The sequence below is a fragment of the Spea bombifrons genome, chromosome 13, assembly GCF_027358695.1.
Source record: "Spea bombifrons isolate aSpeBom1 chromosome 13, aSpeBom1.2.pri, whole genome shotgun sequence".
Lineage (NCBI taxonomy): Eukaryota > Metazoa > Chordata > Amphibia > Anura > Pelobatidae > Spea > Spea bombifrons.
The window spans coordinates 23,841,480-23,869,237 of NC_071099.1; the positions used below are offsets into that span (position 1 = coordinate 23,841,480).

At 45.5% G+C, this 27,758-nt stretch overlaps 1 protein-coding gene across 2 annotated transcripts; it reads left to right on the forward strand.

Moving 5' to 3' along the window:
• Window positions 1-3,762: 3,762 nt before the first annotated feature.
• On the forward strand, window positions 3,763-27,460 carry FASN (fatty acid synthase). Of its 2 annotated transcripts, none has more exons than XM_053452969.1 (43): window positions 3,763-3,974; window positions 8,770-8,905; window positions 8,985-9,137; window positions 9,604-9,777; window positions 9,873-10,073; window positions 10,338-10,460; window positions 10,565-10,680; window positions 10,911-11,045; window positions 11,254-11,713; window positions 11,813-12,000; window positions 12,261-12,450; window positions 12,709-12,803; window positions 13,115-13,249; window positions 13,406-13,609; window positions 14,140-14,255; window positions 14,383-14,558; window positions 14,744-14,935; window positions 15,193-15,273; window positions 15,370-15,558; window positions 15,954-16,133; window positions 16,299-16,502; window positions 16,601-16,923; window positions 17,111-17,500; window positions 17,817-17,981; window positions 18,201-18,319; window positions 18,486-18,634; window positions 18,735-18,938; window positions 19,134-19,284; window positions 19,544-19,722; window positions 19,802-19,921; window positions 20,012-20,134; window positions 20,436-20,659; window positions 20,844-21,039; window positions 21,140-21,291; window positions 21,444-21,535; window positions 21,690-21,841; window positions 23,098-23,343; window positions 23,634-23,822; window positions 24,182-24,406; window positions 24,625-24,845; window positions 25,049-25,147; window positions 25,236-25,487; window positions 25,853-27,460. In XM_053452969.1, exons 2-43 carry the CDS (start codon window positions 8,779-8,781, stop codon window positions 25,988-25,990), a joined length of 7,548 nt encoding a protein of 2,515 aa, XP_053308944.1. In that variant the 5' UTR covers window positions 3,763-3,974; window positions 8,770-8,778; the 3' UTR covers window positions 25,991-27,460. The 2 variants fall into 2 exon arrangements, with proteins under 2 accessions (XP_053308944.1, XP_053308945.1); XM_053452970.1 differs by having other exon boundaries at window positions 3,783-4,016.
• The last annotated feature ends 298 nt before the right edge of the window (window positions 27,461-27,758 follow it).

Genomic DNA, 27,758 nt, shown 5'->3' on the forward strand with positions numbered 1-27,758 from the left:
CTACAACTCCATTCATCATATAGACGGTGGTACAGTATAACTCCTATCATTATATAGCAAGCCAGACACAGACGGTGGTACAGCATAACTCCCATCTCTATAAACTGAGCCAGGGGTGATGGTGGTACACCATAGCTCCCATCACTATATACTGAGCCTGAATGTGGTACAGTATAACTCCCATCAGTATATACCCAGTCTAACAGTGGTACACTACAACTCCCATCATCACACAGACAGTGGTACAGTATAAGTGGGGCAAATGCATATGGGGGGATTCTCCAGAATCTGCAACCGGGACCACACAGGTATTGTATGTATTAAAGCGCATTTTAAATTATGCCACTGACTGTAACAGCGCTACTGAATCTGCTGGCGCTATATAAATAAATGTAATGTAATATGGTGGCTGTTATTTTCTTTAACGACCGCCCGTTATGGTAACCCAACTATCGCCATCTTAATCTTAATTGCTTAATTAATTACGCAATTCTCCAACTAATACCCTATCTAATAACTAATACCCCAATAGTACCCCTCTTATTATTCTGATATAGAGAAATCAGCCATGCTGGGTTTCATAGTCTGCATCTGGGCAATAATAAAAAAAACAACAGTTATTCCTGGTGCAATTAACCTTTTTTTTTATTTGAACTTTAATAACCCCAGAGAGCTCTCGCTCCCACAAGGTGAACGACCTGCAATAAGACTGCATTCAGAGAAGACGTGATTGCATCACATGTCGGTTCATTTCTCCAGTGAGCCCTCCCACCGCATAGAGTCAGCACATCACCCTATCGCCTAGCAACACCCACACGCCTCTCCTGATTGGTTAGGAAACACCCCTTGCCGCACACCTCTCCCCTGTCTGAATGGGTAGCCCTTTCATTAACAATGTATCCATAGCATGACATTCTATTTACATTGTGCCACGAAATATTGATACATTGTTGTTGTTGTTTGTTTTTTTATATAAGCGCCAATCGTTTAAGCCATGGGCGGCCAAGAGGTGCCCAGTTAACAAGCCCCCCCCTGGCACGCAATGTGTTAATCAGATGGCCAGTGGCATTACGTGTCCTGTCGCTTTATGATGGGATTTCCTGGAGATATGAGATGCAAACATAACTCGCCTGCACAGTCCCAGCGCTGTGTCATATTCAAGCAGATCAGCCCACTGGGGCGGAAAAAGTCGTAAGATCGGGGTTACCCAAGTTCAGCTTTAAAAAAGCAACTAATTGTACTGATCTGCGAAGTACCTCACCGCGCAGCGAAACTAAATCACGGCCACGAGAGCATTCATGCTAAACAGCGTGTGTGTTTTATGTTCACGGCAAAGCTCTTCCGGCTTTCCTGATCACGCTCCAAAGTGCTGCCCCGATTTCCGACCTGTTATCTATCAGATGTTAATCTAAAACCAGAGGGTCAAAAGATTACATGGAATGTAAGGAAGATTTACTTTGCTGAAAGGCTGGTGGATGGGTGGAAGAGCCTTCCAGCAGAAGTGGTAGAGGCACATATTTTGTATCGAATTTACCAATTATGATAAAAAATTAGGTTACCCCGTGGGGGTCTTGGTGGATCGGACAATGGATTTTTTGTTGATTTATTTAAATTAATTCTTGAACAGAATTTAGAAAAATCAATTAACCAAATTTAACTAAAAAAGAGATGATTTCTTTTGTTAAAATTATTATTTATTAGTTCATATAGCGCCATCATATTCCGTAGCGCTGTACAAACGGGTAAACAGCACATGACAATTAATATATAACAATTCAATTTACAGAAACAAATGGTAAGGAGGGCCCTGCGCACAGGAGCTTACGATCTAATCTCTCCCCCGGACAGAGAATGAAGCATTTACTACTAAATTAGAATAAAAGTATTAAAAAAAAAACCCTGATTTTGGGTCGTTTCTGTCTGTCGCGCATGCTTAAGTCACTCGCGTCCTCAGTGATGCCCCCCTACGGTCCGATGCAGCAGAGAAGCTTCTGCTGCTACCCCTTTGCCACTGCGGAAAATCATCCCTGCCAAGCCACCTGTGACTCTGGAGGAGTCCCTGCGCATTTTTTTTTCTTTCTTGTATGAATTAACAAAGCTCAGATTTAATACACAAACTGGGGATTGAATGGAAAAATAATTGACCCCCGTATGCAAGCCTTGACTTGTCATTATGTAAAGATGCACTTAATCGAGCCACCTGCATTCAAGCAGGGATATCAACCGTAACATACTGGGGGGACAAAAGCACCGGCTGGGAGTCTTGTATACGATCACAGCGGGAATAGGAAGTCAGATCCAGACCGTGTGACCCTCGTTTTTTACATTTAAGGTAATCTGGATAAAAGAGGGGAGTCACGTCTTCTCTGTTATGTACAATATTCAAATCCTTGTCACAAGACTCATCACAGTTGCAATTAAAAGAAGCTTTGCTTCACTGCAAGGGTGGTAGATAAGTGGAACAGCCTCCCAGCAGAAGTGGTAGAGGGTAATACAGTGAGGGGATTAAACATGCACGGGATAGACATACGGCTCCTGAATCTAAGACGAGACCAACGACTGATTAAGGTTTGAGTCTTTACAGCAGGAGAAACGGGCGACTAGACGGGGGCCGGACGGGGCCGATCAGCCGGCAGGCACTGCGAGGTCACAGCCGGCTAGCAGTAACGATTTGCTTAGAGGCCGAAGGACATCGCTGTATTTCCATGAGAGCTTTCGATGACCTCAGTGTACACGGGCCATCAGTGACATCACTCACACCCCTTATTACATAACCGATCAAGCCGGGAACGCAAGTAAACTCAATGATGCCGGAGACTGATGTGACCTCAGCCCTCGCTTACAAAATCCTTATGGGCTCTGAATAGAACAGCGGACTCTGATTGGATGGCGCCGAGCATCACCTGAGTATCCCTCGATGATCGAAAGATATCGATAGTTTTTTCCCGATGTAATCTCATGACTCCCAGCCAGCACCCTGATAAATATTCTTACATTTGGCTGAGAGTGCTTTGTTTTTATGTAATCCAATACATCAGTAGATTGTAAGCTCTTCTCCAGTAACAGTAACCATCCCTACTGATCAGGTTTGGTTACATTACTAGATTGTAAGCTCCTTGTAACAGGGGCTACAGTTACACCGCTGCATTATTAGAGAACTAGACCGTGGCTCCACTGATGCCACTAGATTGCTAGCTCCTTGGGACAGGGGTAGCAATTATACCAGTAGACTGGCAGCTGCTGAGGACAAGACTCTGCAGTGATACCACTAGATTGTTAGCTCTTGGCGACAGAGACCCCCCCCCAGTGCACCTAAAACTCCCCTGGGCAGAGTCATCAACCATCCCGTGCTCCTTGGGATGCGAACCACTAGATCGCAAGCTCCTTGGCTCAGAGGCTTAGCATCTTTACACCTTTGGATTAAGCGCTAAAAATCTTTTATGTTAAAACCTTATGTTTTTACCTAAATCCCCCTGCCCCCCCCCTGCATATAATACACCATTCATATAATATACTCATATAATAAATATCAGCTTGTGGATGGGATGCAGTTAATAAGACTGAGGCTCTCCAGGCTCTCCTCCTCTCATCACTTTGCCCCCTTCTCTCCCCTTCTCCCTCTTTTCACATTTGGGGTTGGTGTAGCACTGGTGGGGAGGGGGGGGGGTACTGGGATCACCCCACTCCCCTGCCCTGCCTCCTCTCTGATTGGTTGCTGGCTGGGGGAAGCTGTCAGCCCATGTGGCGTGGCATTTAAATAGCCTGAGCTCAGCCCTGGAGAGGGAGAGACAGGCACTGAGAGAATTAGGGAGGGGAGAGAGAGAGAGAGAGAGACGGAGAGAGGAGGGGACAGCACCTCCAGCCTACTGCATCTAGGAGACTCACACCTGCACATCAGACAGCCTGACAGCCAAGAGACATCCAAGAGACAGCCAAGAGACAGCCAAGAGACACTCAGCATCTCTCCCCACAAGGTACCACTGACTGCTGTGCACACTATATTCTGCCATCATAAGGTGGGTGTCTGGGGCAGGTGGAGGATGGGCACAGGGAGGTAAATGACAGGCAGGGCAACAGCTCAGGGGGGGTGGAAAAGAGAGATGCTTTTATTTAATGGTGGGACCCCCAGATCAGCCCCCCCTGGTGCCTTATTACCAGTGGTGGGGGCTTGGAGAAGGGATGCCCATTCATTGCATTGGATGAGGTTTATTATTATTGTTATCTTTATTATTATTATTTTTATTATTATTATTAGTGTTATTTATTGTTATTATTATTTGTTATTATAAGAAATGGCATCTGGAAAGGCAGCGGGTTAACCTGTTGAGCGCTGGGCTCGCTGATGGCGTGCTGCTGGTTAAACGGCTGGTTTTACATGAGTCTGCAGATATGGAGGAAGGGAGATCAGATGACGCTCTGTGAATTCAATCTGGCTTTAGGGGGGTTATTGTGACTGTGTATTACCCCGCCCGGGGCGGGGGGGCTTTATATATGCCATGGAGGTTACGGTGCATTGGCTGGGTGCGCTGATGAGAAGATGAGTGGGCTCGCTTCTTTTTTATTATTAGAAATGGCTGTTCCCGGGAGACATTTTGCACGCCCTGGGCTCGTCTGGTGGTTTTAGAGATTTCCCCCCCCCTCCCAACATGACCGGGGAGAGAGACCCTCAGAATTTTAAGATGAGAGGCAGAAGCCGGTAGACCGGATTTATTACCCTTAACAAAGCGAGTGAATTTGCCTAAGATCTGCCCCTCTCCTGCGCTCCTCCCTTCTCTGTGAAACCGAATCCTATGACCCGATCACCGCATGTACGTTGGATAAAGTGGGTGAAACGCCGGCTCTGTAGCCCTTATCCTTCCTCAGATAAATAACGAAACGTATCCCCTTTTTATTCATTTTACCGCCCGTTCCGAGAATTCTCTTTGTCTCTCATCACATTCCGAGCTGCGTATCATCGTAGGCCCGGCTTATAGAAATCCCTAAGCTGGATCCGTAGCATCGGGGAGAAGATACTTCTCTCCCTTCTCTAGAGGAGATGCGTAGATCCGGCCGTTCTTCTGCCATTCATGAGTTAACTCAAAAAAAACACCCTCCATCCAACCCCATCACGTTAGATGAGACGTTTGGCCCCGTTACGCCCTCCCTCACAAACTGGTCCTTTGGTACAACTGCCCCTTTTACCAGTAACGATGGGGCCCAGAAGAGGGACAGAGGACAAACCACCATCGTCCTTTTCAACAAACCCCCATTGGATTTCATACGGTTCTTTGGGCGACAGCACCACCCCTCCTCCACCATACCCCGTCTGTCCGTTTCAATGAACATAAAAGACATTCAGAATGTGTGAAACGTAACGTCGTTAGAACCTCCAGCTTAGATGTCCTCCCTTCTATTAATAAGCCACGGAGACTCCATGGCAAGACGACTGGTTAGAAAAGGGTGGACTGTCTTCCATGAAAAATACATATTATGTATTGAGAAGTTAGCGAGTTCGAGGATCTAGCTGCGTGTTGACATTGATGTGGTCTTGAGGAAAAAGAAAGCATCTCTTATGCTGATCAGAAAATAAAAGCGAAGACGATGCCAGATGTTGGGAACCGTTTCCAGTATTTAGGAGACAAACGGATTTTGGTTGGCGCCAAGGAATCGGAACATCAGTGGTCTTCTTACTAAGACCCACGAAGTTCCTGCTGTAACGTTCTCAGAGGACATGGTCCTCGTGTTGATTAATGATATTGGGACAGATAGTTAAAAGAAAGAGGATTGGTACATGGAGATGTTGGAGAAGCTGAAGACCACTTCTAGGTAGACATCTACAGGAGATACAATCCTGGAGATGAAGAAGGGGGGTGATTGGACTTTAAGGATATGGAAGTAAAAAAAGTTTTGGATTCTTGGATCTTTGAATGTTTCAGGTTTCAGGGGAAACACTTCACGGTCGATTCATTACCTTCAAGTGGTGGCAGAGCTTGGGTTAAGGCCAATGTAAATAGGTCGATGGCAACAGGATCAACACCAAGTTCTTTTGGTTGAATGGAATTTGAAGGGTAGAAAAGATACCCCGTTATTGACCGTCTGTAGAACAGGTAGAGGTCGTGGGAGTGTTTAGATAGAAAAGGTGTATGGTAACCCCACTCGGGACTCCCCCCCCCAAAGTCACTAAAATTAATACCATAGCCTTATAAGGTTTATCTTTTAATGGCTATTTCTATGAGATAAACCGACATAAGGGATTCTAACACACATAGCTGGATATTTTGGACACTTTGAGCTTTTGTCTCAAGGGGAGGAATAGCTGAGCAAAATTGTTCAGGTCACTCAACCTTTTTCAGCAATAACTGGAAGGGTAAACCTGAGGTGGACTCAAGAGCCCTCGAGCTAAACCCAGAGACGAGAAGTAAGCGACTTTACTGCTGGGCAGCTTCACTTCATAGCGCGTCACGTTGGAGACCATGTTGAATCCAGGTGGGACTTTGGTTTAGGAACATAACTCAGGTTGGAACTCAATCGAACCAAGTGTTGGGTTCCCACCGAGTGCAGCTACTCATGCCACAACGGGGCTTACCCAAAGAGCATACATGGGCAGAGAATTCCGGCAGTAAGTCGGACTATGGGATGTTTCTTAAGAGCAGCGCCAGGAGAAGTCTAATAATGATTCTCAGTAACCCCCCCCCCCGGTCCCTTTGTAGTTTCGGTAAAATCCCCTCCATTCTCCGAATTGGCGTTAATGAGACAGGTGTGTGCAGGCGGATAAAGCCCTCATTAAGTTGGCGGTAACTTTCTCACTGTTGTTACATCTGAGAGTTTTGACGAAGTGCTTCCCAGAACATTATGTGACGGGGATTAGGGGGCCACAGGTTTTTTTTAGTTTAGTAGTAGAACAAGTTTTGGAATGTCTCAGAGGTTACATGTTCAATAGATTATTATAGATACACCCCAGTATATCCCAGCATACACCCCGATATATCCCAGCATATACCCAAATATATCCCAGCATACACCCCAGTATATCCCAGCATACACCCCGATATATCCCAGCATATACCCAAATATATCCCAGCATACACCCCAGTATATCCCAGCATACACCCCAGTATATCCCAGCATACACCCCAGTATATCCCAGCATACACCCCAGTATATCCCAGCATACACCCCGATATATCCCAGCATATACCCTGATATATCCCAGCATACACCCCAGTATGTCCCTGCATCCACTCCAGTATATCTCTGTATACAACCAAGTATATCCCAGCATATACCCCGATATATCCCAGCATACACCCCAGTATATCCCAGCATATACCCTGATATATCCCAGCATATACCCCGATATATCCCAGCATATACCCCGATATATCCCAGCATACACCCAAATACATCCCAGCATACACCCCAGTATATCCCAGCATACACCCCAGTATATCCCAGCATATACCCCGATATATCCCAGCATACACCCCAGTATATCCCAGCATATACCCCGATATATCCCAGCATACATCCCGATATATCCCAGCATACACCCCAGTATATCCCAGCATATACCCCGATATATCCCAGCATACACCCCAGTATATCCCAGCATACATCCCAGTATATCCCAGCATACACCCCAGTATATCCCAGCATATACCCCAATATATCCCAGCATACACCCCAATATATCCCAGCATACACCACAGTATATCCCAGCATATACCCAAATATATCCCAACATACACCCCAGTATATCCCAGCATACACCCCAGTATATCCCAGCATACACCCCAGTATATCCCAGCATATACCCCAATATATCCCAGCATACACCACAGTATATCCCAGCATATACCCCAATATATCCCAGCATACACCCCAGTATATCCCAGCATACACCCCGATATATCCCAGCATATACCCCATACACTCAAATATATCCCAGCATACACCCCAGTATATCCCTGCATCCACTCCAGTATATCTTTGTATACAACCAAGTATATCCCAGCATCCACCCAGTATATCCCAGCAGGCCAGCATATACCCCAGTACATATTATGAGTTTTATTAATAGTTTTTCGGTTCCTTTTTAGTGATACCTAGAATCAGCTTTCAATGGTACTAGATCGGCTCTCAGAAAATAGAGAATTCCAAAGAAACCCAGATCGGCCCCTTTCGGCCCCCGTCTAGTCGCCCCTTTTCTCCTGCTGTAAAGACTCAAACCTTAATCACTTGTTGGTCTCGTCTTAGATTCCGGAGCCGTATGTCTATCCTGCGCATGTTTAATACCCTCGCTGTATTAAGGGAGATATTGTTATTTTTATGGTTGGAGGTAAAAAAAAAGAGAAAGTTCTCCATATCTTTCCAACAAGTAACAAGGAGACGGTTAATATCTTTACTGCGCAGCAATGACTCAGATTAGATTTCCTCGCTGCTGTCCGTCTGTCTGAATGATTTGGTCTAAAGGGTGAAAGGTCAAAGCTTAGAATTTGTTCCCGGTGAGCGATTAGTGAAGACAACGTTTCCGCTCAATAATAAGCCTATTACGAAGGGATAAAGGAGGAAAAGGTGTGATGTCACGAGTTCTATTCCATTTAAATAACCCAACCGCACCGAATTATTACGGACGAGCTTCATAAATGACTGCGTACCGTATGGGGCATCATATTTTAGTTAAGTGGATTAAACGCCGTACACATGGTCACTTCTGTTGGAGAATTTGGTCTTAGACCCTAGGTCAGGTCCAGTCGTGAAGCTCTATAAAGGTACATTTGATCTTCCTAGACTTTAAACATGGAAGACATCGTGATAGCCGGGATAGCAGGGAGGCTGCCAGAATCCGACAATCTACAGGAGTTTTGGGAGAATCTCATCGGAGGAGTAGACATGGTAACGGAGGACGACAGGCGGTGGAAACCAGGTAAGGGGACAAGCGCCGATGCGATGGTTGGGTGTGGGAAACGTGGAACGGGCCTCCTGATTTAACGTTTGTGTTCCAGGACTTTACGGTTTGCCCACAAGGAACGGAAAGCTGAAAGAAATTAGCAAGTTCGATGCCTCGTTTTTCGGTGTTCACCCCAAGCAAGCTCACACCATGGACCCTCAGTTACGCTTGCTTTTGGAGGTTTGCTACGAAGCAGTAGTAGACGGAGGTGAGACAAACGTTTTGTCCCCATACATACGGTTATCTGCCCCAGATGATCCTACAGGCTAAGCCAAGAGGTAGTTCTCCGCACATTCGCTCACTTATTTGCCTACAATCTCCTGTCTCATTGAGTTTGGAATGACCTCCCTTGGTGGTCACGTCTCATTGAGTTTGGGATGACCTCCCTTGGTGGCCGGCCGGCCATAATCCGAGTTCTTGTTCTACAACAAGTAGAAGATTACCTGTTGGCTTCCTCTACTGTTGACCATCCCTCCTATTCTCCTCTTACCGCCTACTGTGTGTAAACCCGGACAAATCCCCAGTAATATCGCCTTGTATCTGCCCATCATGGCACCAGACTTGGTTTAGAACGTTGGCTTACAATACAACATCATCGAACGTCGCTCATAAATACAACGTTTCCCATGGAATAATAGTCATTATAAAAACCAAACCTTGTTTTTCTCCTGCAGGGATTAATCCATCAGACCTTCGAGGCACCAACACGGGAGTCTGGGTGGGCGTTAGCGGATCGGAAGCAGCAGAAGCCTTCAGCCGAGATCCAGAAGAGCTGGTTGGGTACAGCATGACTGGATGCCAACGTGCCATGTTTGCCAATCGCATCTCGTATTTCTTCGACTTAAAGGGTATTGCCTGATGAGAATGAAAGAGTTTTAGCGATCACATTAATGCACGAGCTCGACATTTACCCTGTCGGTAATGATAACCGTTCCCCCGGCAGGTCCTAGCTTGGCCATCGACACGGCGTGCTCGTCCAGTTTGTTGGCTTTAGAGAACGCTTACCAGGCGATCCACCATGGCCAGTGTGATGCGGCCATCGTCGGGGGAGTCAATCTGCTGTTAAAGCCCAACACCTCGGTACAGTTCATGAAACTTGGCATGTTGAGTCCGGATGGGACCTGCAAGTCATTCGACGCTTCAGGTTAGAGAGTAACACCAACATGTGTTCTATACAACACATAATACAACGTAACAAAAACATTATACAAACAATAGATACACATTCTTGAGACTGACGCGGCCGAGTATTACCTTCACAAACACCAGCCGCGACCTTTGCTAGTCAAAACTTGCCAGCTGGCTTTGAATAGAAGGATTTGCGGCTCGCGTGTGAAATCAGCGGCCGTCACTCACCACCCAACGTTTTTTTTTGTTTTTTTCCCCCCCGTTTCTCTCTCCGTTATAGGAAACGGATATTGCCGCTCGGAAGCCGCCGTCGCCATTTTACTCACCAGAAAGTCTTTCGCGAAGAGAATTTACTCAACTATTGTAAACGCGGGAACTAACACCGACGGCTACAAAGAGCAAGGTGCGGTATACGGAAGAAAAAAATGAATAATAAAATATAGACGATTAATAAAACAAATAATAATAATAATAATAACAGCCATTAAAAGGTTTCTCTGCCAACAGGAGTGACCTTCCCGTCAGGAGAAGTCCAGCAGCGGCTGCTGAGTTCTCTCTACCGAGAAGCCGGCATCCCCACCAGCGAGGTTGAATACGTGGAAGCCCACGGCACCGGAACCAAGGTCAGCTTTTTGGGTTTTTTTTTCACCCGTAACCATTTTTAATCATGTGCTGTCTGTGTTATATTTTATTTTTAATTATTTTCTGATTAATGCCACTTAAAAGAGTGGTGCTGGGGTATAATCTAAAATCATTGAGAATATTATTAATATTGATTAATTAGCATTAACGTTATCTGATTTTGGGATTTTGGTAGGGGGATAATAAGGAATATTTTTTTTTCCCTATGCAGGTCGGAGATCCGCAGGAGGTCAACGGAATTGCCAATGTTTTTTGCAACTCGGACCGGGAACCTTTATTATTAGGATCCACCAAATCTAACATGGGCCACCCAGAACCGGCTTCAGGTCTCGCTGCGTTGGCCAAGGTAGTACCTCCAAATTAATTAACAACCAATATCCCGTTAATATTTGGACTTCATTATTTCTGTTGTTCTCAACAGCGATAAACAGTAAAAATAATCCTCTAGAATTAAGTATTACTATATTTAAAAACATTTATTTTTATATTTAGTAAGCAGAATTATATGGAACCTAATATATGTCTTTCTTTGCTTTTTTTCCCCTACACCATAGGTAATTCTGTCCCTGGAGCACGGAGTTTGGGCTCCGAATCTCCACTACAAAAACCCAAACCCCGACATCCCCGCTCTGCACGATGGCCGGATCCGAGTGGTGAACGAACCCATCCCCGTAAGAGGCGGCATCGTCGGAATCAACTCCTTCGGTTTCGGTGGCTCAAACGTGCACGTCATACTTAAGCGCAACGAGAAGAAGTCCTCCGGCCAGGCGTCCATGGCTCTTCCCAGATTGGTGCAAGTCTGCGGAAGGACGCAAGAAGCAGCGGAGACCCTTGTGGAGCAGAGCAAGCAGCTCGCCGTGGACGACCCCTTCGTACACTTGTTGAATGATATATCGGGGATTCCTCCGTCGTCCATGCCGTATCGGGGTTATACTATTGTCGGAACCGAGAATGACATCAAGGAGGTCCAACAGGCTCAAGCTTCCGGGAGACCAATCTGGTATATTTGTTCAGGTAAATTAAATAGTTCACCATCGGTTTTTCTAATAATTGAGTTATTATCCAGCTTTGGTGTGGATCAAAGCAATTGGTGCCATCTTGAACCCTTTGCAGGGATGGGAAGTCAATGGAAAGGGATGGGACACAGCCTGATGAACTTGGACGCATTCCGAGAATCCATCCTGCGTTCTGACGAGGCGCTCAAAGGAACAGGGCTGAAAGTGTCGGAGCTCCTGCTGAACGCAGACGACAGCACCTTCGAGGACACCGTCAACTCTTTTGTAGGGCTTGCTGCCATCCAGGTAGGATATAGAGGATCCATGTAGGTCCACATCTTGGAAAACCCCATTCTGGATTTACATCACAGGTCATGGTACGCAGAGATTCTACGGGTGCTCGGCCATACTCTCACACACAAAAAAGTGTATTGTATTTGGACTGGATGGGGCCATCATGGAATCTACCTCCACTTCTTTCTCAAGATGGCGTGATCCGGTGGCGTGATCCATGGGAAATACCATGACTCGTGGATTAGAATATCTATTTTTTTTTTCGTTTCCAGATCGCTCAGATTGATTTGCTCAAATCCATGAAACTGGAGCCTGACGGGATCATTGGCCACTCGGTGGGAGAGTTAGCCTGCGGATACGCAGATAGCTCCCTGACCCACGGCGAGGCGATCCTGGCTGCTTATTGGAGGGGTCGATGTATCAAAGAAGCCAAGCTTCCTCCGGGTGGAATGGCTGCCGTCGGTATGTTTACCGTGTAACATGTATAGTCTTAGACGGAACCAAGTCATTTTACTCGTCTCAACCTTCTTATCCAAATCTACCTGGCTAATGGGGATATGCATTAAAAACCAATAACCGATGAATCCCGTACATTTTCCATGGGTCCTTTCCCTTGGTGGGACAGAAGATCTCAATTAAGGGTCCTAGTGATAAATAACTCCCTCTCATATGGGTGAAAGATAAACAATCATCGCATTGTTGTTGTGTTTTTCTCGGCAGGGCTGACCTGGGAGGAATGCAAAATGCAATGCCCTGAGGGGGTAGTGCCCGCCTGCCATAACTCCGAGGACACTGTGACCATATCAGGCCCCAAGGTGAGACCTCATGAGACTTTAAATCACCAACAAGCTGTCCCCGACACACAGTCGCCATTCTCTGTTACTATGTTATACCATATCAATTGTACCTACGGACACAGGGAAGATACACAATGACATGCTAATTATTTATCTACATATAAGTAAGACTCACAAGTTTTATAAGAAGAACTGCTATGATAGGTTGTTTTTTGGGGTCTACGCGGAGAAGGTTTGGGTTCAATATATTTATAATTTAAAAATAGACGTAATATTTGTTACTGTGCGGTACGAAGCTGATGATGTCACATCTGTCTCCGATGTCATAGGACTCAGTCCGCGACTTTGTCGCAAAACTGAAAGAGGACGGGGTGTTTGCCAAGGAGGTACAAAGCGCCGGCGTTGCGTTCCACTCGTATTACATGGAGTCGATTGCTCCTTCCCTTCTGAGTGCCCTGAAAAAAGTAAGTATCCGTTAAAAAAAAATGTCCCAATTTCTTGCTCCCAAAATCGTTTTGTTTTTTCTCCGTTGTCTATCGAGGTTTCATTCAATACTATCACAAATGGAAATGTATATGTTTACATGACGTGGGCTAATACGCATGAATCCATCTCTTTAGGTTATCACCACCCCAAAGCGGCGTTCGTCCCGTTGGATCAGCACGTCCATTCCCGAGTCTCAATGGCAGAGCGACCTGGCTCAGCTCTCTTCGGCCGAGTATCACGTCAATAATTTAGTGAGCCCGGTGCTGTTCCAAGAAGGGTTGCGCTTCACCCCGGAAAACGCAGTGGTGGTAGAGATCGCCCCCCACGCTCTTCTTCAGGTTCGTACTCTGTAAATACAGGTACAGCGCCGTTCTTCTTACACAATGTTAATTATAACTTTGAGTATGAGGTCGTGTAGCGTATATCTCCCATGTAAAGGGACAAAGTTGTCCCTTTAAGAGTCTCCGCTCCACCAGTTGCACATTATTTTTTTTTCCCGTTGTACCTGAATTGTAGGCATTTCAATGCTGTGACGGATCCAGGGGTCCTCCTCCTGTGTCGCCACTAAATTAATTGGTCAATAATAAGTTTCTTCATCAAAAAAACTTCTATTCCAAGAACAACAAGAAGTTATATACCAATGAAAGCCAAATGGCACCAATAATTGAACTATTGTTTAAAAAGATAATACAAAAACCATTAAAAATACCCAGCCATATTATTTCATCTTAAATTATAGATTTTCTAATATTTTCGGGTATTTTAACACTTCGAGTCGAACTTCCTTATTCTTAAAATGACAACGCTGGGGAATATTATACAAGTTTGGGATTTTAATTTGTGCCCTTCGTATTCTTTCTTTCAACAGGCAATTTTAAGAAGGAGTTTAAAGCCGACCAATACTATTCTCCCGCTTATGAAGAAAGGACACCCTAACAATCTTGAGTTTTTCCTTACAAACATTGGAAAAATCTATGTCAATGGGTAAGAAAACTGCAAGAAAAAAAAAAAAAAAAATCGACAAAAACACGGATATAATAATTACCCATCTCTTTTGAATTGGATCATTTTTTGATGGCTCTAACTTATTCTTGCCCCTTTTGTCCCACAGAATTAATGTTCAGTGTAACAATATATTCCCAGCCGTTGAGTTTCCGGTACCGGCAGGGACACCCCTCATCTCTCCTCTCATCCAATGGGATCACAGCCAAACTTGGGATGTTCCCAAACCCGACGATTTCTCTGCTGGTTCAGAGGGATCTACCTCGGCTACTATTTACAATATTGGTAAATAAATCATTAAATCGTATTAAAATCAATAGACTGAACAGCCGTTATCTAATTTAACGAGTCATGTAACTGCGGACCGGTGAGTCTGAAATGCCTGAGTTTTATTAAATTCCGGCCAAATGCTCAATCAATTGTACTGATAAAAAAAAACCTCAATGTCCACTCTTCCCATTTCTTGACAGATATGAATCCTGACTCTCCCGATACTTACATGAGCGGACATTGTATTGATGGACGAGTTCTGTACCCGGCTACCGGATATCTGGTGTTGGCGTGGAAGACGCTATCACGGTCGTTGGGGGTTCCTATGGAGCAGACTCCTGTCTTATTTGAAGATGTTACAATCCACAGAGCTACGATCCTTCCAAAAACAGGTAAGAATTAAGAAAGCGACTCAATCCATTCTTTGGGTAAATCCCACCGACATTCCTAGGAGTTCTTAGATGGATCCACCTTTCCTACAGAAGAAAAACCATACAGAATGAGATAGTTCCCGATAAAGCAGGAATCTATTCTGCATAAATACTAAAATGATATGAAATATTCTAAATGTACAATTATCTTTATCATATTCTCTAGAAATGAATAGAAACCTCAACAAGTTGCCCCATTACGTGTGATTCTTCCACAGGTTCTGTCCAGCTGGAGGTCCGTCTCATGCCCTCTTCCAAACGGTTTGAGGTTTCAGAAAATGGAAACCTGACAGCCGGCGGTAAGAAAAAAATAAAAAAAAACTCGATATCTGTAGAAAAGACTGTTTTATGGAAAGAATATGAGAGAATTTACTCACGCGCTTTACAATCTCCAGGCAAGATTTCTATCATGGAAGAAAACACCTTAAGCGATTTCCAGAATCAGCTAACCAGCCATCAGAACGAGAACTACGACGTGACGTCCGACTTCCCTCTGAGCGATAAAGATATTTACAAAGAGCTCAGGCTGCGCGGCTATGACTACGGGCCTACTTTCCAGGGCATTATTGAGTCCAACAGCAGAGGTAGGTTACCAGGAGGGGAAGATGGCAGGGTGGACATCACGTTGGCAGCTGTCGGTGGACACTATCTGGACAAAGTGTGAAGACGTCGAAGGTTTCTTTAGGTTTTTCTCTAGGTTTTTAGTAAGATAGAAAACCCTTCTATGGTTAAATGGGTTCAAGCCCTATGCCTGGCTCGGCTCTGGAGAACAAGCCCCAGCAGAACCGTCTCGGAGTCCTCCTTTCATCAGTTTTTTTGGTCCTCCATGCGGACGTTGACGAGTTTTCCTACTTGTCCTTCCTTGTCTGGTCCGGGCTCCTCGAGCTAAACCCCGGCGTTGAACACGGGGCATTTCTTTTATTAATTGATTTTTTTTTTGTAAATAATGTTATGTTAATCAGTACATTATTTTGTCTAGGAGACAAAGGGAAGCTTTTGTGGACGGGAAACTGGGTCACCTTCCTGGATACCATGCTGCAAATGATGGTTTTGGGATTAAAAGGACGCAGCCTCCGACTCCCCACCAGAATTTCTTCTGTCTATATCGACCCGAAAACTCACGAGGATTATGTCCACGCGCACTCGGACAATTCAAAAGGTAAAATCCGGATACCTGCTGCCCTGGTTAAGATCTTTAAGTCCATGTTGTACTTCCTTTGAAGCAGGTGGCCAATTTGCCTTGCGAACCTCGTTATATCTTGCGGCCTGCGTGTCGGATTCCATGCTTTTCCAATCACGTCTTCCAATGTTTTTATCTTTCCAGCGACCCGCGTGACTATTAACAACTGTCTGGAGAGAATTGTTTCTGGAGGTGTTCAGATATCGGGGTTGCATGCAACCATCGCCCCAAGACGCCAGCAGCAGCAAACGCCGCCAATTCTGGAGAAGTTTAAATTCATACCTTACTTCGAAGAGGGAAGCCTTCGCGAGAACTCCTTCCTCCGTTCCCTTCTAGAACAATGCACAGGTACCACCCCAGTATGCAGCGCTAAAGCACAATTACTAGGTGAATACATAGTATCAACTTCAGTGGCTTTCAATGAGCTTTCTAATTATATCTTGCAGGTAAAATCAGAGAACTAGCATCTAAAGTTGCCCAACACGGGTTGAAACTTGAAATTCCTGGTGTCCAGAACAAAGGTACGGAGCCGAAAAAAGACCCAGAGGCCGCTGGTCTCGGCAAGGGTCTTCTTCATGTCCTCACGGAGATTTGCAACCTGGAATTAAATGGAAACCTTCAGTCTGAGCTGGAAGTCACTTTGGTGAAGGAGAACGAGCAGTTCAGAGAGGATCCTCTTCTAAACGGGCTTCTCGCGTCTCCCGATTTGAAAGCCTGTCTGGATACCGTTCTGGAGAACAGCAACACACACAGAATGAAGGTTGTGGAGGTGGGTATGGGCAGTGATGCTGTTCAGTACTTTGGGGTAGAACAGCCACAGGTCTCCAAAATGTTGGTAAACTGGTGGATTATGGGAGCGATCGATGGAGAGCTAAGGGTTACTTACGTCCCTTTCTTAACTATCTTCCTGAAGCCACTTTATGGTTCCAATGCCTTCTTTTTCTCTCTCCATTCAGGCTCTGGCTGGAAACGGACACTTGTCATCGTACGTCCTGAGCATATTAAATACGCAGCCAATGCTGCAGTTGGACTACATTGCCACGGATCCCACCATAGAGTTCCTCTCCGATATCGAGAATAATCTGAAAGACTTTGGTGGTTCCATTGAGCCATGGGACCCGACGGGATCTGCCCCTGGTAATTTAGCCAACGCCGACCTATTGGTCTGTAACTGCGCTGCCCACCTTCTCAAAAATCCAACACAAGTACTCCCCAACATGGCGTCCACCGTGAAGGAAGGAGGATTTGTTCTCTTGCACACGCTCCTCAAGGGAGATACGATTGGGGAGACCATGGCTTTCTTGAGAACTCAGAACGTCCACCAGAAAGATGGCCTTCTCTCTCAGGTATGCCGTAATCACCTTCTTAAGTCACGAGACAAGTTCTCCTATGTCAGTAGTGCCACCAATCATTCTATAGGACAAAACTGTTTACCTTTACCATGAACAATCACATTTGTCGGTAGTCAGCATTGTCCATCCATAAAGCCAACCTAAGCAGCCGCTTTCATCTGTCCAATCTTGCCCAGTCTCGAGGGTATAAGCGTCATCTGTTAAGCGCTTGGGATGCTAACCATCCCACGAGAGATAATTTTACCGACATACCCAACAACAGAATGTATTTGTAACCCAGTAATTACACATAATAACCTTTCCATAACAGGCAGAGTGGCAGGAGGTGTTTGACGGCGCCTCCCTGGATCTGGTCGCCATGAAGAAGTCCTTCTATAGTTCGGTCATTTTCCTGTGCCGGCGACGCATCCCGGAGAAGAAACCAGTCTTCCTGTCTGTAGAAGACATGGACTGTCCTTGGGTGGAATCATTGAAGGTAAAGTCATTTCCAACACTACAATGGCCCAGTTACCCCAAGCATCTGATGTAAAAGTGTAGAACCATTAAGAAAACCCATATAAACCATTTTTATGCCACTGATTAATGTAAGATTTGTGGCATTTTTTTGGCTATGTTGGTAGGAAACGACTAGTCCCCTTGAACTATACATTTGCTAAAAAAGAAAGCAATTCACATTATCCATCTTCTTTTACAGGAAGTTATGGCAGATTCAGAAGAAAAACCTATTTGGCTCACTGCCCTTAACCAGGGCAACTGTGGCATCGTAGGGATGGTGAACTGTCTGCGCCAGGAACCCGGAGGACACCGGATTAGGTACCGCAATATAAACAGTTATGTATATAGCGATAAGAAGTATAGACTCCATCCAAAAAGAATTCCAACTACGAAGACCTTCATAGACAGCGGAAGCTTTTTGGTTACAATGGAGGAACGGAAGGTTGTTGGTGACGTCATTGCGTGTGTTTTGTGATTTTCTCAGGTGCCTGTTTAGTTTAGATGTGAAAGCAAATGCCCCAACTAATGCCCTTCCTGAAAACGAGATGCAAAAGCTGATACGGAGAGACCTGGTGATGAACGTGTGCCGCAACGGAGAGTGGGGGTCTTACCGCCATGTTCCATTCGAAAAAGGTGAGTGAGCTTCAAGGTGTAAAGGGTTATCGTGGAGATAAAGGAACTGTAATGGTTTCAGGAGCAGCAGTAGTAATTATTCTGTGTTATTTTTCCAAAGAACAATCTCAGGTGGACACCCCCTACGCGTTCGTCAATGTCCTGACGCGAGGGGACCTCTCTAGCCTTCGGTGGATAGCTTCACCCCTTCGGCATTTCCAGACTACAAACCCCAACGTTCAACTCTGCAAAGTCTACTACGCGTCGCTCAACTTCCGGGACATTATGCTGGCAACTGGGAAACTGCCCCCTGACGCTATTCCCGGTAAGATGGAGTTATTTAGAGGAAGGTGATTTGTAGTGGGCCTACATAGAAAAAGAAGCGGAGCTACCTGAGCTTTCGGAACCTTGGAAGGTTCTTCTTCAGGTGGAAACATTCCATCTCAATAAGCGACCTCTGATGTCCCAAAAGCCTATGTGACCAAGCTTTAAATGGTAATTTCTTAAATTTTTTTTCTAGGCGATCTTGCACTGCAGCAATGCATGCTGGGAATGGAGTTTTCGGGTCGTGACCCTGCCGGCAGAAGGGTGATGGGGCTGCTGCCGGCTAAAGGTCTGGCCACGGCAGTGGACGCCGATATACGTTTCCTTTGGGATGTCCCGGAGAGCTGGTAATTCCCTCTGTGGTTTTTTCATTTATGTAAAAGTTTAAAAGCTTCCATATAATGTATATTTTGGGAAATAAAATGGGAAAACAAATTCTGCATGTTTAAAGACTAAAGTACGTTTTGACTGAAAAAACATATTTGATTATTTATACAAACAAAATATATGTTTGTTATGGAAATTTAAAGTCTCGCATTTTCAAGAACACGGCGTCCAAACATTTTAAACAGGTGCAGGTGGCATCTCACAGTCCTTACTTTACAGGTCTCTAGCAGAGGCAGCGACAGTCCCGGTGGTCTACGCCACCGCCTATTACGCCATGGTTGTGCGAGGGCGTTTAAGGAAGGGGGAGAGCGTCCTTATCCACTCGGGTTCCGGAGGGGTCGGCCAGGCTGCCATAGCCATAGCTCTGAACATGGGCTGCCGCGTGTTCACCACTGTTGGTAAGTAACGGGTGGGTTGTCCTAAAAACGCTAACTTTAGCCCGTTCTTCAGCCTAAGCGTCACCTCCCTTATCTGTAGGATCGTCTGAAAAACAGGAATACCTTCAAAGCAGATTCCCGCAACTGGACGCCAGCTGCTTCGCCAACTCGAGAAATACAACGTTCGAACAGCACGTACTTAGTGTTACTCAAGGGAAAGGTAAGTGCGTGGTTTTTTTTTCGTTTTAACGCTTTCAGAGCTGGCGTTACCAGCGGCGCATAATGTGAAATTCTATTCTTTTACCAAAAGGGGTCGATTTGATCTTAAACTCACTGGCCGAGGAGAAGCTGCAGGCCAGCCTTCGATGCCTCGCTCGTCACGGACGCTTCCTCGAAATTGGAAAATATGATCTGTCCAACAACACCCCTCTGGGTAAATCTAAAGACGCATTTATTTGAAACATTCTGAGTAATTTGAACGTTTTTACCTCCCTTGCGGACCTTAGACGTAACTTTTTATGGGATGCCGCCATTAAAAAAGTTTTTCGCTTTCAGATGCTACTGTTTGATAGCATTTAGTGAAAGATATCGACTTTTTAATTTTGATTAACAGATAAAAGCTCTTTAAAAGCCCAAAACCTCAAAGAAATGAAGGCTATGAAATTGTAGATGTGCAGAAAAATGAAACAAGATTATTTTACAGCTATTTTAAGACAAGGGTCTTGTTGCTCTAGGTATGGCTCTCTTCCTGAAGAACGTGGCGTTCCACGGAATTCTGCTGGACGCCCTCTTTGAAGAAGGGAACAAGGAATGGGAAGAAGTGTCTGAGCTCCTAAAGAGCGGGATTCGAGATGGAGTGGTCAGACCACTAAAAAATACAATCTTTACTCGCGAAGAAGTGGAGCCAGCATTCAGATTCATGGCTCAGGGAAAACACATCGGAAAAGTGCTTATAAAGGTACGGCCATGGAGGTTTTTTTACCGTCTCCGTATCTATAAGGTGATTAAGGGCAAGTCTCATGTGGTCTACCTTATTACTTTGGGTAACTCATGCATGAGCCCCTATAGCCATCAATATACGATAGAGTATGAAGATGAAGTATCAAACGGATTTAATCTAAGTTTGATTTATTCCATTGAAGGTCCGCGATGAGGAGAGCGACTCCCTCGGCGAAGCAGATGCCCTTCTTCCCGTCATTCCTCGGACCTCATTCCCCGCGGCAAAGTCTTATGTCATTACAGGGGGTCTCGGAGGATTTGGTTTGGAGTTGGCTCAATGGCTGATTGAAAGAGGAGCTCAAAAGTTGGTCCTAACCTCTCGTTCTGGGATAAGAAATGGTAAGCGGGATGAATATACATTAGAGGAACCTAATTTTTGGTGAACTTGTAGTTCTCCAACTTGACCTATACCTTTTTAATCTTTACTTTTCTTGGACAGGTTACCAAGCAAAACAAATCCAGAGCTGGAGAGAATCCGGAATAGAGGTCATTGTTTCTACAAAAGATGTAGGATCGGAAGAAGGGACTCGGCAGTTAATTGAAGAAGCTTCTCGGCTTGGAGCGGTCGGCGGTATCTTCAATCTAGCCATGGTGAGTGGTCAAGCTCTGGAGATGTTCCCTAAATAAGGGAGAGACCTCGATGCAGACGCAATAACGGATATATACCATTCTATATTTTATGGTATTTAAGATAAATATTGAAAAATAGGCAACGTTTATAAATTCCACATTTTTCTCATCAGGTCCTAAAAGACGCAATGATCGAGAACTTATCCACAAAACTTTTTCAAGAAGTGAATAAACCAAAGTACAACGGTACCCTCCATCTCGACAGGTAAGTGCATACATTTTTATGGGGTAAAAAAAGATAAAAATGGTATTCCGAATGTAGAACAACTTAACGTGACCTGTAACCTTTTTTATAATTTAACATTTCTTTGTTATGCGATGATACTGACTTTTTTTTTATGCTTTTTTTTTTTTTTTAGGGTCAGTCGTGAAAATTGCCCCGAGCTGGATCATTTCGTGGCGTTCTCCTCCGTGAGCTGCGGCAGAGGCAACGCCGGTCAGAGTAATTACGGGTTTGCCAATTCTACCATGGAGCGTATCTGTGAGAAGCGGCGTCAGGAGGGTCTCCCAGGTGATAAAATAACGCGGTTATGTGTTACGGGTAGAAAAAGATTACGTAGGGGTTCCCTCTAACGTCATTTTAATGTCTTTTAATGCAATCCTGATAGATTTTAGTAAAATGGAGCTTTGTAAAACAATAATAATTTTATTAATGACGGACTGTCTGGATAGCGGCAATGTTTGTGCCCATGCGCAGAGGTTAAACCACACTGCCATCTAGTGGTGAGAGCGTGTTTGCCCGGCACAGAGAAGACGCTTCTCTGAGAGAGCTTTATGTGAAATTTCTCATGATTTATCATATAAGGGAAATGTCGTTTTTTTTCTCAGCCTCTCCTCGAGACGTGAATCCGTACACAGAGACACCGATGTCTCTAGATTTCCCAGGCGCCTCCAGAAGGTTGCCTTGCATGGTGGGAACCAGTCCGGGGTAGAAGTAGACCAGTGGGAAGGTCCCGTTGGGCACATTTGGATGGCTGGAGTTGTAGTCTGTAACCAGCTGGAGTTGCCCACATGGTCTTTGAGTTCCAGAGCATCATAAACTCCTTCTAGAGTCTATTCGCTGAAGGTCAAGCTCAGTAGGGTAGCTGAGGCCACCTCCGCTCAGTTGACTTTCATGGTGCGAGTTGTGTGTATACTAAGGTCAACTCGATTGCCAGTCAGCCCTGGTTCCCACAGCTTGGCTTAGACTCCGTCTGTATGATTGGCACCTGGTATCAAGGGATACATTGTTTCCAGTGGGGGCCGCCAGCGAGGGAATGTGGCTCCGGAGGGGGATCGACCCCGTCTCCCCCAACCGCCCAATTATCAAAGGATACATTGTTACAGCGACGATGAATGGGACTCTGGCTGGGGAATTAACCTTTCCAATCCCAGGTCAACACGCATAAAAGGGAAACATTGTTACAGTGGAAGGACTAGGACGGGAATGCGAACGAGATGTCTGGGGAGAGGAAGAGACGAGACATCAAAGGAGGAGGAACCATAAAGAGCAGCATACTAAGAGACTTACTATTTATCTCCTAGACATGAGTTGTGGAGGGCAGTTGACAGGGGTATAAACAGATAAAAGGGGTGGCACTAGTGTATTAACCCTCTGTATGCCAGATGATATAAAAGGAAACATTGCCAGACCTTGATTATCAACCTTTTCTATCCTGAGAGAATCTCAGAGCCAAAGTGAATTCAATTAGTGGGTAATTTATTTAGTTTTTAGCCCAGAACAGAGAGTTAACGCGGTCGCCCCTCTCTTTTGTTTTTGCTCCTCAGGGTTGGCTGTGCAATGGGGAGCCATTGGAGACGTCGGGGTAGTCCTGGAAACCATGGGCAGTAACGACACCGTCATCGGTGGGACCTTACCTCAGAGAATCAGTTCGTGTCTGGAGGTCCTGGACCAGTTCCTGAACCAGCCGCACCCCGTCATGTCCAGTTTCGTCCTGGCCGAAAAAACCATCTCCGTAAAAACCAAAGGAGCGGGGCAGCAGGATTTGGTGGAAGCCGTGGCTCACATTCTAGGTGCGAATTTTATGAAGTTATCTTTATCCCGTTTACTATTTCTTAAGTGGTTTGGATCAGTTTAGCTTCAACGTTCCACTGCTGCTACAAAGTAGTCCTTTAACGCATAACCATATTAACCCTCGCTATATCCCCAGCAATTTATTTCAGGTCAGCACTATGTTCCAAATGAGAAATAAAGTCTAGGAAGTTTATGTATGGCTTCAAAACTATTGTGGTTATTTGGTTGGACAGGCTGTGAATAACGGATTGTTATGTATCGTCTATGTTTCTGATCATGGTCCTACCAGGCGTACGAGATGTGGGCAGCTTGAATCCAGAGACCAGCTTGGCCGACCTCGGCTTGGACTCGTTGATGGGCGTAGAGGTGCGGCAGACGCTAGAGAGAGATTACGATATTGTGATGGCGATGAGGGACGTCAGACAGCTGACTATCAACAAGCTGAGGGAGCTCTCCACCAAGTCTTCAACCACTGAAGGTATCTCCAGAGAAGGAAGTCTGAACTTCTGCTGCGTTCTAGCCTATCATCACATGACCCACACAGATGGGCACTGATTGGTAGCAATGCCCTATTGCTATAGAGGCAGAGAAAAAGAATGCTTAAATGTTATTGGTTTTTTTTTTATGCTTTACTTAAACTATTAAGTGACATCGGTTTCTAGATCTCTGGTTAATTATCAGGTTCTTTCTTTTTGTATCAGAATTTTTTATGTAACTTGTTTCAGCGTTTCAAAAGAAAAAATGCTGTTATCCGTAAGAAAAAATAATGTATTATGACTATAATTTTTCTTCTGGAAAGGTTTAGTAATGGTAACCCTATCTTCGCTTGTCCTGCAGAATCAAAGCCCTCGCAGAAGACGTCGGCGCAGTCAGAACTCAGCATCCTGGATCTCGATAACCTTTTGGTGAACCCCAACGCTTCCACCATAAGCAAGCTTAATGACGTTGAAGGCAGCGAACGGCCGCTCTTCCTGGTTCACCCTATAGAAGGGTCTACAGCGGCGTTTCAGGCCTTGGCGTCCAAACTCAACATACCTTGCTATGGTCTGCAGTGCACTAAAGGTAAGGGTGGCCTCAAAATGTAACGGGTTTGGGAGTAATTGGGAAGAAGAAGACTGAAATGGCTTCAGGAACATAAACGTTGGTGTTCAAACCACAGCTTCCGCCAAAATCAACCAGCTGCGGGTTTATCCAACTTGACGGCGGATTCTCTATCTTTACGACACGTGCCGTGGAGAATGGAGACAGACTGATGATTTTCGCCTTTGTTTTCCTCGCAGCTGCCCCTCTGGACAGCATTCAGAGTCTGGCATCTTACTACAACCAGTGCATAAAGCAGGTGCAGTCCGAAGGGCCCTACTGGATCGCGGGTTACTCGTTTGGAGCGTGCGTGGCCTTCGAAATGTGCTCGCAGCTGCAAGCTCAGCGGGACGGCTCCCAGGCTCCGGACAGCCTGTTCCTGTTTGATGGGTCTCACTCGTACGTAGCGGCGTACACTCAGGTATAATGTATATAACACCCCAACTACTCTCCGTGAGGCTTGCTTGACTTGTATCAGTCTTGACTAATCAGCAGGAACTTTCTGTAGGTTTCCGTGGTGATTGTAGCAGTTTTAGAACATCTCTAAGACCAGATGTCATTTGTTTTCTTTGATGGCTTCCATACTTTGTGTCCCGTCTTCTAAGGCTCTGCTTCCATTTCCAGAGTTACCGTGCCAAATTAACTCCGGGGAGTGAGGCCGAGGCTGAAACCGAAGCACTATGTGCGTTCATCCAGCAGTTTACCGGCATGGAGTATAATAAGGTAACATTCCCTCTGCCGCCTCGGCTTTTCCCGCCCCGTCTGTCCGCGCACGCCGTTCATTAAAATGAGAATTGTCTGTTGTTGGCAGATCTTGGAAGCTCTGCTTCCCCAGAAGGACCTGGAAGCCAGAGTCAACGCGGCCGTGGAGCTGATTAAAAACAGTCACAAGAACATCGACGACGAGGCTCTTCAATTTGCCGCCTCTTCTTTTTACTACAAGCTAAAGGCCGCTGATAAGTACGTCCCCGTCGACAAGTACCACGGGAACATCACGCTGCTCCGGGCAGAGACACGGAACGAATACGGCAAAGGACTCGGCGCAGACTACAAGCTGTCAGAGGTTAGTACCTACTAATATTCCAACGGCGTCGCGCAGGATTTAGGCTCCCCACGTGAGATGCGAGACATGCTAAAGAACAAACGGGAATCTCTAGGTGGGCTGGCAAGGATAGACATTGATGTCCTACAACGGCAACCCTTACCAGGCTGTCCCAAAAAAAAAAAGTGCTTTATGCCAGGAGTGACTGCTGGAAATTAGCTCTGAACACGCTGACACACGCTACCCCCCCTCCTATAATGGGGGAGACCCCTGGATCTATCACCCCCAAGGCCAGGAATTGTAGCGTGTATACTATACATTATACTGTAACAATATATTAGGCAAAGATTTGGGGATTTCAAAAGAATATTATTTCTTTTTAACAGGTCTGTGACGGAAAGGTGTCCGTTCACGTCGTAGAAGGGGATCATCGCACGTTCTTGCAAGACTCCGGGGTCGACAAAATAACCGGCATCATTTACAGCACGTTAGCCGAGCCTCGTAGCAGCGTCCGGGAGGGCTAGAGACACGCCGTCAATTCTTACCATATACAGTATGCAGTGAAGCCGGCTTGGTCTCATTGTGCGCTGGATATGAATCGAGTTACACATTCCAACAAGCATGTAGATCAGGGCACCATTCCCACCAAAAACCCTCCGGAGAAGACCTTCCTTGAAAGGACTAATTGCACCCCTAAACCCCTAAGTCTTGCTCAATGTTGCACCAAGCACCGCACACGATTCCACGATTCCTACTAAGGAAATTCAAGTAGGCTTAATTTTGTAGCATGTTGGTAATTATCAGTATTCCAAAGCCAAGACTTTTAGCACTTAAAGCGCAACCACCGATAGAGGCCAGCGAGACCTGCCTTCCGAGGTGCCAAGACGCCTTTGACGAATTCGGCAGGTTTCCCGGACGCGGCCCGCTGTACTCAGAGGCCAGCGTCGATCCGCTATCTTTGGTGTAGGGTTTTTATTTTGTAATTTTTTTTTTTATTATTATTTTTATTATCTGAATGTTAAGTATTTATTGTAGTTTTTATTTGTAATTGAAAAATATCTCATTAGGGTCACTCTCCTAATCAGGACGGGCATCATCCGATATCACGAGCTTACCGGCTCTCAACTCAAGGCATATACCTTGTCTGCTTAGGGACGCGTCTTCAATGTCTTTTTCCTTAACGTTTCCGGGATATTCTTCCAATTCCAAGTTTATCTCTCAGTTGGTATCTCAAATGACAAACACGAAAACCTGCTTCGCCTGTTGTATTAACTGGAAACCGCCGTGGACTTCCCGTGAAGTCCATGGTTTTGTCGATGGAAGAACATTGACAGTTTCTCTCTTGTAACCACTACATAACTCGCTTCTGAGTGATATGCTGTATGAAATAGAGAGTGGGCACCAACGTGACCACTCAATATGTATTTAATGCCTCCTACCTTCAAAAGCCACAAGGGTGGCAATCAACTTACGAAGCTGGCGTTGGACCCATCATACCATGGACCTTGTAGACCAACCACGTTGGCTACCAAGATGAAGACGTTCCTGTGCAATGGATCATTTATGTCTGGAGCTGAAGATAAGGAAGATGTTGCATCTTCTAATTGGGAGAGTGGCCTGGACACTTGTATCTGCTGCAAGTGTATCCGTACCGGAGTTTCCGTGAAGGAAACATAGTTTCTGCTGCACTTATGACACAGAGAGGGTGAGATGAGTTCACTTTGTGTCCGGTTACTGGTCTTCGTCACTGGTTGTGGTCACTCGTCGCCGGTCAGTAATGCCACACGCGGTGTTCTCCTATGACCTCGTAGTACCGGCGTCTGCCACCGACCCCCTCTCTGTTGACAGCAGCGGAACGGGTTTAACGTAGCGATATATTTTATGGGTTTTTCTTTCATACATTCTTTCCCTGCCTCTTCGTAAATATTGCTGCTTCGCAGATAGAATTGTGAAAGTCGCGTTCTCGTTGTTAAAAATAAAAAGTTTAAATCGTTGCCTGTCCGGATTTTTCTTGGTGCTGGGGGGGGGCACGTATTTTGGATTTAACTTAAGATTTTTAACTTTTTATAAACATTATTGGGGCTTTTAGGTCTATAGAACCCTGCGATGCCCTCATACCCAGCAAGGATTCTGACCTCCTAGAAAAGAGGGGCATCAGGGGAGGAAAAAAGTGACACATGGGAGGAGAGAAGGGCATCAGGGGAATACAGTGGAACACAGGGGAAGGAGAGAGAAACACAGGGGAAGAAAGAGGGGTACGGGGATTTGGGATCTAAATTGGGGCTGTATTTG